The following is a 15,477-nucleotide window of genomic DNA, read 5'->3' on the forward strand; positions in this document are numbered from 1 at the left end:
AGAAAGATCTCGGGAGCCTATATTTATTATTTAACAGCTCCAAAGATGTTTGCATGCATTTATTCATGTCATAGCGACAGAACCATTTGGCCTTTTTTTTTGTGATGCCATTTGAATAAATTTATAAGCCCTGAAGAAATTACTCCTTGAGTGAGTCCTGCTTTCTTAGACGTGTAAAAATACATCTAATCACAGCGATTCTACTATCCTATTTGCTCATGCCAGCAGACCCAGTGAACTGATTCAGGTATTATCAAGTTGTGACCGCAGACCCGGTGAAGTCTGTCTGTAAATGCCACTCGATAGAGATTGTGGTGAGCAGCGGGCACGGAGCCCCGCTGAGGCCTTTAGGGGAAGAACCAGGATGCACCAGTTACTGAGCCAAGATCTGAAGGCTTGAATGGACCCACACAAAAAGTTTTCCATCCGAGAAGAATATGGCTGCCATCCAAGGTTGTTGACAAAGGGACAGCACTGAATGCAGGTCTTTTCTCTTGCTCTTGCACCCTCTCTCTCTCTCTCTCTAGACACACACACACACACACACACACACACACACACACACACACACACACGCACGCACACACACACACACATACACTAGCATAAGCCCACACCAAACTGGAGGCTGCCTTCATGTGCTGCTGGCCCTGTTTGCATAGTCTAGTAGTGGAGTGTGTCTGTGTGAGTGTATATCTGTGTTTTGTGTGTGTGTGTCTTGTGTGTGCAATGGCGGAGGGTGAGCATTTAGCAGGGGAAAACATCCGTGTGTGAGAGTCATATCACACAGTTGGGCAAACATACTGTATCAATATTCAACACACACACACATCTCGGAGAGGGGGAGTATTAATTGTTTAAGTTTCCAGTTTTACGTTCTTTTAAGAGTTTTGTGGCAGACAGCATTGTGTGTGTGTGTGTGTGCTTATGTATGTGTGCTTCTGTGTGTGCTTCTGTGTGTGTATGCAGCCACCGTTCTAACAAACTAGAGCTGCTGGAGGGCGTGTTCACACCGTTTACTCAGCATGCGCGCGTACACGCACACACACACACGGCACCCTGGACAACTTCAGAGTGAATTTTCATAGAAAGAAGTGGCGGAAGCTGTCGTGTAAGGTAATGTACTTTTTTTTTTCTCACGGTGGTCACAGCACGGAAGGTCATGCATGCGGGGACGTGCGGGGAAGCGGCAGTGTCCTCAGTATCTGTGTGTGTGTGTGTGTGTGTGTGTGTGTGTGTGTGTGTGTGTGTGTGTGTGACCCCCACACACTTTCGGGAGAAACTCAACATACGGACCGTCGCTGTCGGAATGAGGAAACGTTACAAACAAACTCCATCATGTTGGGAACGGTCGCGTCTTGTTTTGATTCCGGTATCAGGTGGTGAATAAAATATTTAATGCACTTTTTTTTCCTTTTTTTTTTCTAAAGTTTGACAGACTGGACGGCTCTGCGCATGCGTGAAGCACTCACCAGTTCTTGTCTTGCAGGTAGTTTTCAGGAACCTACACGAACCTACAGGTTTCTGCGAAGCCGCTGGAGGCGCTGATGTTGTGTTTATTGTTTAAAATCAGGCTGTAGAAAACAGGAGGGGGTGAAACTGGAGAAGAGAAGTTAAGAGTGTGTTCACTCATTAGATCCTCTACATGACTCACTGGAGCAGCTCCAACTTCCATTGATTCAAAAGTGCTGTAAAGATGCAAAATTTGATTATAAACCAACTAAACTAAACTTTTGCTTACTTAAAAAGGTAGGCAACTGTCCTTTTTTTATTTTTTAGATCAATTCAAATTTGCAGCAGCAAATTTTTCAAGGTGTGCATGCAGGGTGAGGACCCAAACGCGGAATGCAGCAATTCCAAGGCCGAAATCTGAAACGCTGAAGATGAGCCCAAACCAGATCATGACAAAAGCTGATTTTATTTTGGACAGCCACTGAAGCACATCAGGAACAAATTTTATCCATAGAGAAATAATTCCCTTTGAGTCAAGCGTGTGGCGGTTGCTCCATCCAGAAAACAGTTGTGATGAGTCTATTTCCAGGGAAAGAAAACAAAACAAAAACAAAATGGAAATGTGCTCAACCTTAAAAACAGATTTAACTATGTGCTCCTGTACCTTCCAACAAAAGCATGAACAGGAACTCAGATTAAGAAAATTGAAGATGTATTTCATCCATCGTGGTCAAGTTAATCATGATGAAATTCAAATCCAATTCAAAACATTTCGTGCGGATATTGGCAATTGTGAATTCTGTTGCTTAGCAACAACAACTTTAAAACAACATCTTTGATCGGCACTTAGGCAAACACTGCAATTGTAGCTCAACATGTCCCATAAATTAGCAGCTTTTTGCAATGTAGGTATCCAGGCGGGTGCCTGGTGGGAGAGGATTTACGCAAATGTCATTTTCTTTCCAATATTTTAGATGATTATTCTGCTTCATTTTTTTGTAGTTATATCAGAGGTAGATTGTGACGGCTGTTGGTGAAATTGTAGCTGCATCAACAGTCTGTCTGCAGGCCAGGAGCAAGAAATTACAACCAACATCGAGATGGACTGCAGCTCCGGTCCCCTCTTGTACGACGAAAACAAATTTAACATGCACCAGCAATCTGAGACTGATGTAAATCATCACGTTTGTAGTTTGAAATGTCTTTCACCTGCATAAACAAAATGACATGATGATTGATTTGCATGCCAACAATGTGACACAACACTGTGATTTGGAGGTTTTCATTGGGAGATTGTTGCTTAATTAATTGTCACAGGATGTCAGGGTAAATGAAAACTGGGAAAGCACAGTCTGTCTCTTTTTTATCTAAAATATTCATTTCTATTGTTTTCAAATCAGCCGCATACAGTATACGCCGATCGATATTTGTGGCAAAGAAAATCGTCCGACTCATCTATTGGTTGTGCTAGACTGGTTTTCTTTTGAAAAAGTGTATCTTTGGCCACCAAAAATGTCTGAATATAATCTGAGAGGGACAAATATTTCTGTGATGGACTTCCTCGCAAGGGCCGCAAGATATAAAGTTAAAGGAGTGAAACTTCCATTGCACTCCTGCGACAAATCAACATTGTTCAGGTGTCACTCTTTTAGCACCTGATAAAGGTCTGCAGCACATTTCTTGTTTATTTGCCGTGCCACAAGACCATGTTGTAAAATGTTTATGCTCGGTTGTATGTGTGTAAGGGGGAGGTTTTGCTTTGTGTCTCAGGTATGGAGGGCGAGGGGGAGACGTTCGATACTCTTGACCTGAGTCACCTGACGGAGCAGGAACAGTCCACCATCATGCAGGTCTTACTGCGTGACAAGGATTTGCGTCGCTGCGATGAAAGACGTGTGAGGTCAGAGGTGACTATTTACACGTTTCTGTCTAATCAGGGCTTAAATGGATGGTGGAACAGAGTATTTACAATTTTTCAGCCGTCGGACTCTCCCAAAGTTGACGATAGAGTGTTATATTTGACCAAAGAAATTAAAGTATAGTTAAAAAGAAATCGCAGGCAAGAGTCACGAAATGCCGATGTGAGAGCTTCATCCTTCATCAAAATGTCGTATTATGGCGAGCTGGGGTTTAGCAAAGCAACAAATCGCTCTTTTAAAAATGGTTTTAATTTTACAGACTATGAATAGTGGAAGCCCAGGGGGTCTCTCTCTCAGTCCTGACAGTTAGCCTGAGGATGCTCTCCCCTGTTATTGTAACTAACGGCGCATGTTTGTGTCACACATCGAACCCAAGATTTTACAGTCATTCAACCATGGATTTCTTTAACATAGACCCAAAGAGAAGCTCCCAAAACCATCGTCGTCACCTTTCGAAAAGGATTCTGGGGTTTCGCTGGCCAGTCCCCGCCCCACATCACGATGTGAAACAGGTTGCCGTGCAGTGCAAGACCGAACTACCAATATTAGTTTCCTTCACATTTCTATCAGCTGCAGACAAATGAATTAATACAACTAACTAACTAAATAAATTACCCTAAATATAATTACTGTGTATGCTATTGGGTCAAACTACAACAAGTCAGAGGAAAGGAGCATGAAATGATGTTCACTGAAAATCAGAAAGTGACACGAACCACAGGCTGCTTGCAAAATTCAAACACCAGCGGAGGAAACACCTTTTTTTTCTTTAAAAGCTTAAAGTTCTATTATTCCTGCTTGTTGAACTTTTCAAGTGAGTACACTGTACCTTCCAGTTCACTTCCAGTGGCAGTTATGTTGTGTTTACAAAAAATGCCACAGGCATTTGTGTGCCACAGATCAGACATCTGACCCCACCTGAGCTAACTCATATGGGCCGATAACACAATACGGCTTGGTGAGATGGAATAAACAGGAGAGCCAGATGGATCTATGGTTTACAAGGACATGAAACTTAAACAACGCGGCACAAATCCCTGCTTACATGAAGGACATTTGTTTAACATAAGAGCGCTTTGGTGATCCAGTATCTCATTTACAGGTGAGCAGGAGAGTCACGGTCAATAGGATGGGAAGATATTGTTCATGCAACCCGAGTACTCATAGATTCACGCTTTAGAATTAAAAATTCACATTATTTACTTGTTTTTTTTTACCTAGTATTTCAGTCACATGATATGAGTGAGACACGTGATGATCTTTGGAAAAGTACTTGGAACATTTTTGGCTCCTCCTCTCTGTTGCAACATTTTCGTTATTAATTCTTCTGTATCTGAAGTATATATCAAGCTTGATAAGTATTTTTTGCATTGCGCTGCTCTTTTGAGGAACAATAAGTAATGGAAGTTAGTTTGTGTTGTAAAAAGGTTCATACAATGATTTTTCTTGTTTTTTTGTAATTACAAAAAAAAAGCTCACGGTATATTTGGAGTTCAGAGTTTTTAACTATTCACCACTTATCAAATGATTTACTCTTTAATCTAATTCATAATTCAATTTAATATCAAGGTTGCCAAGACGTTTATACAACAAAGAAATCCGGCATGTTGTAACTCCTGATTTGTGTTTTCATTGTCTTTCCTAAACTGGGTTGTAGCTATCACTTGTCTGTTTACTTCTTGAAATACTTTGACATCAGCTGTCTCCAGCAGGCGCAGTTTGTGATGGTTAACTTGGCACTCTGTTAAAACGGCAGGATCCTCCAGGAGACGGAGAAAGACCCAGCGCGTCTGCGCTTCCTGTCAGGAGCATGGTTCAGCGAGGAGTGCAGCAAACGCCATCACAGCCGGGTGTCGGGCTACGACCTCGTCCACGCCACCATACGTCAACGGAGGAATAGGAGCAATGGTCAGTTGTTCATCAATGTAAGGGTAGTGTTCATTTAATCGCTAATCATCTCTGTGCAATGGTGATATCTCATTGATAGTTCTGTGGTTGTTGCCCTGGTAACAGATGTGGCGCTGAGTGAACTGTTCAGGGGAGAGACAGAGGAAACCTCGTCCAACAACACTGCAACCCTGGAGGCAGATACAAAATTGAAGGACGCCAAGGAGACGAGTAAAGGGTCAGTGAGATCATATGCGAGGAAAAATAATCTCAGCGGTTGTCGCAGCATTTTCACAAATTCTTCTTTTGTCTTTGCAGGAGTCGGTTTAATTCGACATCCACAGGAAGCAGTCCTGCAGCAAAGGTCTGTCTTTGTGGGCGTTCCGTCCCCCCAGTATGATTTTGGTGTTGTCATTATTCTTCTTTAAAGAAAATCGGCCCATTAGCTACGGCCCCTTGGAGATTGATGCCCTTCTCTTCTCGGTGCAAGGAGATCTGCCTTCTGCTGGTTAGCTTTGCCAAATGAATTGCATCGTAGCTTTTCTTCTGTCAGTCGGCAATAAAATAAACAAAAACACATTCCAACACCGGAAGTAATTTATATAAGCATTACGTCATATCGAAATGAAATTTTCCGTCTTGACTTCTCATTCGTTCTCTGAATCATCCTGATTGCAGGCATGCCGGCAACTTTTTCAGTTCCGGGAGGTTTTCAAGGTCTCATGAGGTGCATGTCCAAAGAAACCTTTTCTGTCAGGGTTTGTGAACGTGAAGTCAATCCCAACCAGTTATTTTGGATGGGGCCGGTTTAATATCTGGATGCTACTGGGGCCTTTTTGTAATATCTGAGCGGGGGGTGGATTGATTGGCCTTAACAGACAAGGAACAAAAACGGTAAATCATTCCTAAGCTTTTTTTCAGAAGAAGTGATTTTAATGGGACTCAGCATTTCTGACAGGTCATTCTTTCACAGAGAGTAGGTAAAGCTGATTGGTTCAGATGAGTGTTTGGGTCAGTGGCTGGAAATCTGAAAAGAACCCGGTGGTAATGGGGGATACCAAGTGACACTACACTCCCTCAATATTCTCTGTTAAAATTCGAAGCGATCAAATACCTTTCTTAAAATCGTGTTTTTGATGGTCCAATCCAACATCCCAGCCTGTCCCCTCCTGTCCCTGACTTACTCTCTGTATTCACATTCATGTTTTTGCAGAAATGTTTATTGTAAGTGTTTTATAGTGGCTTCTACACCACCTCCTATCTGCAAACAAGTATCAGCACACTGTCACAAACTATGATGCTATATCAATGCCTCCTCTGTGTGTGTGTGTGTGTGTGTGTGTGTGTGTGTGTGTGTGAGGCGCGCCTTCAGGAAGACCTTGACAGTTGCAACGGGGACACTGACTCTCTGAGTAGCAGCCTAACAGATCAGGATCAAGCATCGCTGAAAACAAGCAGCTCCATCAGCAGCCTTCATTCTGGTTACACGGTAAACACGCACGCACGCATGCACACACACACACACACACACACACACACACGCACACAGAGTAGATTAATGGTCCATCCAGCGTCGCAAAGATGACTCAGCTCAGGACAATGACGCAGGAGCTGATCCCTGTTCTACGTGTCTCTGTTGTAGCTGAGTGGAAGCATGATGAGTCTGTTCAACTCGGGGGTTTTCGGGGTGGTGGAGGTGAGGGGCCGCATTCAATTCTCATTGGCCTACGACTCTCACAAGGAGGAGCTGCAAATTAGAGTGCACCGCTGCGAGAATATTTCCTTCGCATGCGAGAACCGCTCAGATCCGTAAGTGTAAATGTCAATCTTGCAGTGATGCTGTTACAGTCAGATTGGATGTACATGTATGTTTGTCTCTGTGTATGTGTTGTGTGTTTGTGTGTGTGTGTGTGTTTCACAGATATGTTAAAACGTATCTCTTACCGGACAAATCAAGGAACAGTAAGAGGAAGACGTCAGTGAAGAAGAGGACGCAAAATCCAGTCTATGATCAAATACTCAGAGTGAGACTCGCTCTCAGTTTTACATAATTGAAACCCTCGTCCCTCGGCTCTCCCGCACCGTGCACTGCAGCAACTGCTCCACATTCATTCACAGAAAGCATCATTAAGTTTTTATCTGCATCTGACCACCAGCGGTCAGATGATTTAATTGGTGGATATCAACCTCTCACAAATACAACGGTATTTTGGTCCATAAGTCATTACAGCGATCAATATCCCAGCTGGACACCACCAATTCTATAGAAGTTACTATGTGGTTGAAATGGGGTTTGAGGATGTCTAAGGCCAATATTTTCATTCAATACTTGTGTCACCTGACCTTGGCATTGATTTCTTTAAAAGTATGGCTCACACAGTAAATGATTATATTATTCACCCCCCCCAAAGTGTTTACATTCACTGATTCACTGATCTTTCTTTTTTGTGAAATGTTTTCCATCTACGTTAATCAGACTTTATTTTCCAATGCTTTTGTTGTAGTATAAGGTGCATAATCGTGAGCTAAGAAGCAGGACCTTAAACCTGTCCGTGTGGCACTCCGAGCCCCTGGGGAGGAACGTGTTCCTCGGGGAGGTGGAGGTCCCGCTGGCTAACTGGGACTGGAGTTGCATGCAGCCTCTCTGGCACGACCTGCAGCCACGGGTGGGGGAAACTATACGCAAGTGTGAAATATACTCTGAAATTTACATGCGTTTGAAAGTTCCCAGACAAATATTGACAACAAAAAAGACCCACTTTGTTATCTGCGCCCTCCCTGGTTTCGCATCTGTGTCTGTACTATCTACAGCAGCTGTTGTCAGACACAGAACAGGGAGGGGTGTCTCCTTTGTCTGGGAGAGCTGAAGGGAGGTGAAGACATGCAGGGAATTTCAACTAAGGTTTTATGTAACTCTGATCTTTTCCTGCTTCCATTTTTCAACCTCCTCCTCCATATCTTTCCCCCTTCCTTTTTTACCTCGATCTTCTGATGCTCCTCTTTTGCCTTTAGCTTCACTTAAATCTAGACTTAGTAACCAGCCGTGGGACCATCTTGCTGTCTATCAAGTTTGTCCCCGAGGGATCTGACGGTGAGCGGCGCCCACGTATCACAGGTTCACATCCCACTCCAGTACCACAGTTGTGCATTTTGTTCATTTTGTATTTGTGTCTGGTAAGGGGGTGGCCTTCCTCTGACGGGAGAGCTTTACATCTGGCTTCAAGAAGCTCAAGGTCTTGTGTCCAATAAAGGCGGCTCTGTAGACTCGCTGGTGAAAAGGTGCGTTGCTCATGTTTTTTTGTTTTTTTTTTGTCAGCACAAACATTTGGAATACAGTAACCGAGCGATCGGATTTCTCAGTTTCAACATTTTTGTTATCCAGTGTCTTGACCTTCTCTTGTACCCAGAAGTCTTATGGTCAACTTCACGTGGCAAAACTTGCATGCATTTTGTTGCAGGCTGCAAGATACAAGAAGGTAGAATATAGGAAAGGGAATCAGACTCCTTATTTTTGTGTCATAGTTTCTTGTTTTGTGAATTCTAACCGCAATGTGCTAAGATTTGATTTTTGAAACGGTTAAGCCGTTTGACGAATTGAAATTTTCAGCATATCCAATGTCAATCAACAGTTGCACATTTGATTAATGAAATCTACTCACGCTCTTTCATGATAATCTCCTGCCCACAAGCTATATACTGCCAGACGCCAGTCGGCAAAGTGGCCAGAAGACACGGGTGGTGCGGCGTAACATCAGCCCCGCTTACAACCACACCATGGTGTATGATGGCTTCCAGACCAGCGACTTAGAGGAAGCCTGTGCGGAATTAACCATCTGGCAGCGTGATGGAGTGAAGATGCACGTAATCGGAGGTGTTCGTCTGAGCTGCGGAACTGGTGAGCCCTGCAAATTTAGTTGTGCTCGCACAAAAGCTAATTGCACATTACAATTAATTCACATTCCCTCCATGCATACTGTGTGTCAGCAAAGTCCAAAGATAGATAAATAATCAAATATTTCTAATGCCAGTAAATTAAATTCTGGAGACAAGATGTCTCCTACTTCAGTTTTAAAGCCAGGGATCTGGAGTCTGTAAGCTTCCACATCACACTTTTGCCTACTGAAAATGAGACCAGGGTCGGCTGCCAAAATATTTCCGACATCATGAATCCTGCCTTTAGGCCTCTTCCTGAAATGTAATTTTCAGTTGCTCTGACAATTTTACACTGTCATGCATTAATACGAAAACAGATTTCTGATGTCAAACCTCACATCCATTATTCCACATAATTAAGCCTGACCATTTAAACTACACCCCACGAAGAAAAACACACCTGTGAGACGGGAGATGGGGGGTGGGGGGATGGGGGGGGGTTCAGGTAACAGTCTGTGTCCGTTGTACGTGATTTGGTTATATGATAGGTGATGAGTTATGCTGGTTTTTAGTGTCACCAAAAAATGTCTACTTTCTCAAGTTCATGTCAATATGTAGATTTTCATTTTGAACCCCAGTGCATCCAAGAGGTGAAGTTGTGAAGGTGATGACCCACTTTTTGTGTCCAGCTCCCAATTAGATTCGGGTCAGGGGTCACACACCATTGTGAGTTTTAGTCAGACTAAAGGTCAGTAATGACAGACTTCTTGGGTTAAATAAATTGGAAGATCACACTATGCCCTGGTAGCAGATCTCTGCAGGGCTCATAGTTTTAGATGGGTGTGATGGCAGTATTATGGTCTGCTGCTTCGCAACAATGTTTTCTGTCAGTATGTCAGGTATTTCAGATGGCTCTGTCAGCAAAGGGGAGGTCATTTAAGGGTCACTGCTGGGTCACAGTGGTGCTTTCACTGTCCTGGTGGCTGAACTCCATCCCCTGTTAACAGACGAAGGAGAGAGACTTTGCAGCTATCTAATTTGTTGGGTACAAGGAGAGTGATTAGCGTGAATTAGCAATTATCGTGCCTTTTTTTCCAAGTGTATCAGTGAAGTGCTAAAGGACCATTAAATGTTCCTGTTTTGTCAGATTGGTTGACGTTTCAAGCAGATTCCTGGAATCCATTGTGCTTCTGGTAATTTCTCCTTTGAAAACACCTGTTTAACAATACTACCTGTCAACTTGCCAATTAATGTTGGCAAAATTAAGTTAAAATGACCGGGTATGTGTGTTCTTTCACATATCATTGCATATTTTGAAAAAAAAATTAGCATTTGTCAACGAGTGAAACTTAAAGGAACAATTGGGGTCCCTATAGGACAGAGATATTCAATCCAGATAGATTGATTTAGATCCAAATGAAATTAAAAAAAAAAAAGAATTAAAGATGTCTAATGAATGGTTGTGTGTTTGCTTGACTCCCTGGGCAGGTCAGAGCTACGGTGAGGCCGTCAGCTGGATGGACTCCACAGAGGAGGAGGTTGCTGTTTGGAACTCTATGATCAAAAAACCGAAACACTGGATCGAAGCAACACTTCCTATTCGAACTAACCTGACGCACCGGCCCAACTGACCTGTGAACCTGACACACACACACACACACACACACACACACACACACACACTACAATGGACTAAATCCTCACATTAGCACATTTTTTGTTGCAATTCTACACACACACACACACACTGAATTAAACACAGGAGGGGGTAAAGGTGCAATATCGCGAATTAACGACATAGATTTTAACTAGAGCTTTTAGATTTAAAACCAAACCCTTGTTTTTCAAATGCTATCCCAGTATGTCTTTTGTCTTTATCTTATAGAAGTGACATTGTGATGTTTAAGTTTATTCATTAAATAACAAACCTGAGCTAATTTTCTGCGTTTTCATTAGCTTTGGAGTTACTACAGAATGGAGATTTATATCAAATAATGTCACAACAACCCTACTCAGTCTCTCATATGCCATTAATATGCATCATTGCAGTGAATGGGGCTTTCCTTTGTATTCCTTTTTGATGTAGTGGTTTACTGCCCCCTTGTGGTCACTTAATATTATTTTTACTTTACTGTTTGTTTTTCATGCCATTGCAGAGAAAAAATATCAACAATAAGGAGAGAGAATGTTGAATGAATGAATGAAAATAAAATGATCTTAAACTAATGACATCAAGAGCAACTAAATCAAAGCTTTTATATTTGGTGCTACATTTTCTGTTTCACAACGCCAGAGGTTTGTATTTCTGTATTTGTGAAAAGAAGCATTTAAAATGCATTTACAGAATCTGCATGCCAACGCATACGCATACACCTTTGATGCATTTTGACAGGATGTTAAAGAATATACAAATATTGGCTTGTGCTATGCAGAAGGTTTCGTTAAATCAAGAACAATTGGTCTACAGTACAAAAGAATGACGTCAAAGAAAAATATTTTTACATTTGAAAAATCGAAAAAAATGTGTTGTTTTTTTAAGTGAAAAAGACGTTTGACCCTCGATGTTTGAAGTCTTTTGGCATGTGATTGATCTAACTATTTGCAAACTCAAGATTTTAATTGATATGGATTACCTTAGTCAATACAGCAGAGCTGGAGGATGATCTGAGGTTTGCACTTTAAATAACACGATTGACAACATCTCGATGGTAGAGGTTTTACCTGCAGATAACACTGTTTGTATCACTTTGATGCTGTACTTAAGATGCTGAAAGCCAGGAGCCATTTGTAGTGTGTCAGTGTCAGGTGACCCGGGAAAGGTGTTTGACAAAGACAGTAAGAGCTTTGTATGGGATGTGTTCTTCTCATGTCGCTACCACGATATCTTGAGGAAAGAGGTTGCACATGCGCAGCTCAAAGTGGACCATGTAGAAGACCTCAGAGACCTGATGCAGAACACATTCAAACTGATGTTGAGCTACAGATCAAACATTGTCTTCTTTTCCTTTCGGCTTTTCCCTTCAGGGGTAGCCACAGCAAATCAACCTTCTCCATCTAACTCTATTCTCTGTATCCTCCTCTCTCACACCAACTTCCTTCATATCCTCTCTCACTCCATCCATGAATCTTGTCTTTGGTCTTCCTCTAGAGTCTAGACCCCCTGCCTGGCAACTCCAATTCCAGCATCTGTCTACCAATATATTCACTATCCCTGCTCTGTGCATGACCGCAGTTGGTTTCATCTCAGTCTGGCTTCTCTGACCTTCTCTCCAAAACATCCAACATGTGCTGTCCCTCTGATAGACTCATTCCTGATCCTATCCATCCAAACTGGTCGCTCCAAAAGAGAACCTCAACATCTACCTCCCTGACACATCTAGCTCTGTCTCCTGTCTTTTTGGCAATGTCGCTGTTTCTAAATAATACAGCATCGCCGGTCTCACCACTGTTTTGTACAGCTTTCCTTTCATTCTGGATGATAGTCTTCTATAACATTGTCTGTATTTTTTCAATGTCCACGTTCTCTTTTCCTATATCGAAAACAACTCCAAATGCAATATTGAACAGGGGCAGTGTGCAAGAGAAACATCAGGGCTGTACAAATGCTGCTAATTTATTAGTCTCTTTGAACAAAAAAAGAAAAAAAAAACACATATCCACTCCTCTTTCCATCCATAGGATCAGATCTTCAACTGATTTTAGCAGACTTTGAAAAGTCTGTCAGAAAAAGCTTGACTGTCTTTCTGACAAGGAGATAAGAGTAATCTGCAATAGGCCGATAGACAGCAGCCATATAACAGTAACATCATGGCGAGTAGAAGCGGGCACTTCATCAGTGTAAATTGAATATTGTTTGTCAGATGATATTAAGGGCTTTAGTCAATAGTTCACATTTGTGATGCATCTTCGAAATGTCTACATTCAACCATGGTACACTGATAAAAATCCTGTTTTTGGACTGTCCTTTGCAAATTTAGTATCTTGATTTCTACTAATATGCTTTTTTTCTTTTCAGCAGTCTTTAATGTCAAAATCATGCACTGAGTAAACTTTGAGTTTTGACAGTTTTGAAATTAGAAAGATAATATACAGTAATCCATAATTTGATAGCATATTTAATGTGATTTCTGCTTAGTACTGGGACATTTGATGCTTCAGTGTGAGCAAGAACAATGATGATTACTGATACAGAGATTATATGACAAGCGTTTGATTTAATCTTTAACAGCAACTATATGCAAAATCCAAATGTCTGGCTTTGTCAAATACGTCGACGTGGCTTGGCCTTTTTCTCCACCGGTTTGAGGTCAGGAACAGACTCCACCTGTGAGAGATGACAAGGATTGCTTTATGGCCAGGAATGATGACCTTTAAACTAAAATGAAAATCATATTCTCTATCCATGCATGTGCTACCTGTCTCATTGTGTTTCTGATCAAGCTGACGGTTGTGTTCAGTGATTCATCCTCCATGTCAACTTTAGGTGGCTCTGGCAGTTTTGGTCCGATAAGTGGTTCATTGCTTCTGGTTTCACAACAGGGCTCCACAGCCTCTTGAATCTTGCGCTTTCTGTTCTCCAGCTGGGTGGTCCTTGGTACAAACCTGGCTGCAGAGGCCTGTCTATATTCTGCGGCTCTGTCTTTGTGTGATACGGTATGCGAGGAGGTCGGCGTCTGCACCGGCTGCTGTTTTGTGTCAATGACTGCATTATGCAAAGTTCCCATTTTGTCCTCCGTCGGTGCAGTCTGTTGTTCATTCATATATGTGTGGTGATGCTCCTGAGGAGGAAGCGGCAGCAAAGGGAAGCCTGAATAATGATTTGTATCTGGACTCTCTTCTGTGCCATCGCGGTCAGTCGTTTGATCCTGTCCGGGGAGGTTCTTCTCTAATGTGGCGACTGATTGTTCATTATCCGCCGCCTGTGCCCGCTGCTTCTCTCTGGCTTTGAAACAATCAGAAAAAATGATTTGTTAATCTAGTATTCATCTGATTGCTCAAAACTGTTCAACACATTGCACTGCATTTTGAATAGTTTATAGGTCAATCAACTAATGCTTTAATTCACGTTAAATCGTTATTTGCTGCGCAAATTCCGTGTATGAATAAGAGCCGAGTGGTCGTTACATGTTATTGTGACACAATTATAATGTGATGTGTGGTGTAACTAATTGCTTCGGTCAATCAAATATTACTTTTGAAAGAGCATACATTACTTTTCCCAACATTGACCCAAACATTAACAAAACAGGAGGTGTGACTAAGAGCAGACACACCTTGGTGTGCAATAAATAGGATGGCTACCTGCGTTCTGTGCGGCCCGCATGATGTATCTCCTCCTGTCCTGCAGCTTAAACCTGGTGTCCTCCACCGTCTCATACTCGGGGACATAGCACACGTGCAGCACACCGCCAAAGAAACTCTTCTCGTCCATGTGTCGCTTGGCTGCTCTGAAAACCAGAGTTAGACACACAATTCTTCACGAAACCTACTTTAATTGATTATCAGTGAAGGTGAGTGGAACCTCATCTTGAACCTGGCGCTGGGGAGTTTCTGAAACTTGACCAGGTAGACCTCTGTGAACTCCTCCGCTGGGTACTCGTCCAATGGCCTGTATTCCTCCACGACCCCATATAGGGCACACAGCTGGATCAACTCTGTCATGACCCCAATTGCAGGGACCCCTTGGACCATCAGGTAACAGGACTCTAAATTGATTGTATAAACCTGGAAAAATCACAGAGATAAACTGACAGTTGATACCCGGTGTAGAAGATCTGTCCTACAACCTGCACTTTTTTTGAGTTTGCTTCACTCGACTTTGACTTGCACATCTACTGTTTACATGTCTAATACTATTTACATTTCTGTGTACTGTTACATGTCCCCGCACCGTTTACAGCTGGTTACAACGGTGTATTTATTATCTATAACAACCTATCTGGCTGCACTCCGGAAGGCAAAATAAGAACTTCCTTGTACAGGAAAACATGTTTCCTTTGAGACTTTGCACATGACAATAACTACTTGAATCTAATTTTAAATCTAAAGTATGCACAACGAGTACAACTGAACATGCGATTACCTATGTGAAGTCACGGTGTAGCACATAAAAGGAAAAACAGTCCGATTTACACTTTGAAGTCTGAAAACAGAAATATGCACCTACCTTAACCGCTCTAGATTTCCTCCCCTCTCTGTATTTTGGTCTAGAAATGCAAACTTTCTGTTGTTCGTGGTGTTTGTAAACCTCTGGGACCCTCCAGCAGTCCGAACCGCTTCCATCGGGCGCCGCCATGTTTCTCTCAATAACATCCGGCTTACTGGACTTCAAAATAAGAGCTCGCTG

At 42.3% G+C, this 15,477-nt stretch overlaps 2 protein-coding genes across 3 annotated transcripts; one reads left to right on the forward strand and one right to left on the reverse strand.

Moving 5' to 3' along the window:
• Window positions 1-1,003: 1,003 nt before the first annotated feature.
• On the forward strand, window positions 1,004-11,357 carry sytl1 (synaptotagmin-like 1). Its single transcript, XM_086177762.1, has 13 exons — window positions 1,004-1,116; window positions 3,223-3,352; window positions 5,128-5,279; window positions 5,385-5,496; window positions 5,577-5,622; window positions 6,631-6,747; window positions 6,901-7,067; window positions 7,180-7,282; window positions 7,763-7,924; window positions 8,271-8,349; window positions 8,438-8,537; window positions 8,948-9,153; window positions 10,620-11,357. The coding sequence occupies exons 2-13, from the start codon at window positions 3,225-3,227 to the stop codon at window positions 10,760-10,762; spliced, it is 1,515 nt and encodes a 504-aa protein (XP_086033888.1). The 5' UTR covers window positions 1,004-1,116; window positions 3,223-3,224; the 3' UTR covers window positions 10,763-11,357.
• Window positions 11,358-13,229: 1,872 nt separating this feature from the next.
• Window positions 13,230-15,442, reverse strand: rbm48 (RNA binding motif protein 48). 2 transcript variants are annotated; one of them, XM_086177960.1, is made up of 5 exons: window positions 15,298-15,442; window positions 14,665-14,855; window positions 14,433-14,578; window positions 13,547-14,073; window positions 13,230-13,455 (listed from the first exon to the last, which is right to left on the reverse strand). In XM_086177960.1, exons 1-5 carry the CDS (start codon window positions 15,424-15,426, stop codon window positions 13,393-13,395), a joined length of 1,056 nt encoding a protein of 351 aa, XP_086034086.1. In that variant the 5' UTR covers window positions 15,427-15,442; the 3' UTR covers window positions 13,230-13,392. The 2 variants fall into 2 exon arrangements, with proteins under 2 accessions (XP_086034086.1, XP_086034085.1); XM_086177959.1 differs by having other exon boundaries at window positions 14,653-14,855.
• Window positions 15,443-15,477: the final 35 nt, after the last annotated feature.

Source organism: Fistularia commersonii, chromosome 30 (assembly GCF_037954325.1).
Source record: "Fistularia commersonii isolate RoL2024-O1a breed Wild chromosome 30, RoL_Fcom_v1.0, whole genome shotgun sequence".
Classification (NCBI taxonomy): Eukaryota; Metazoa; Chordata; class Actinopteri; order Syngnathiformes; family Fistulariidae; genus Fistularia; species Fistularia commersonii.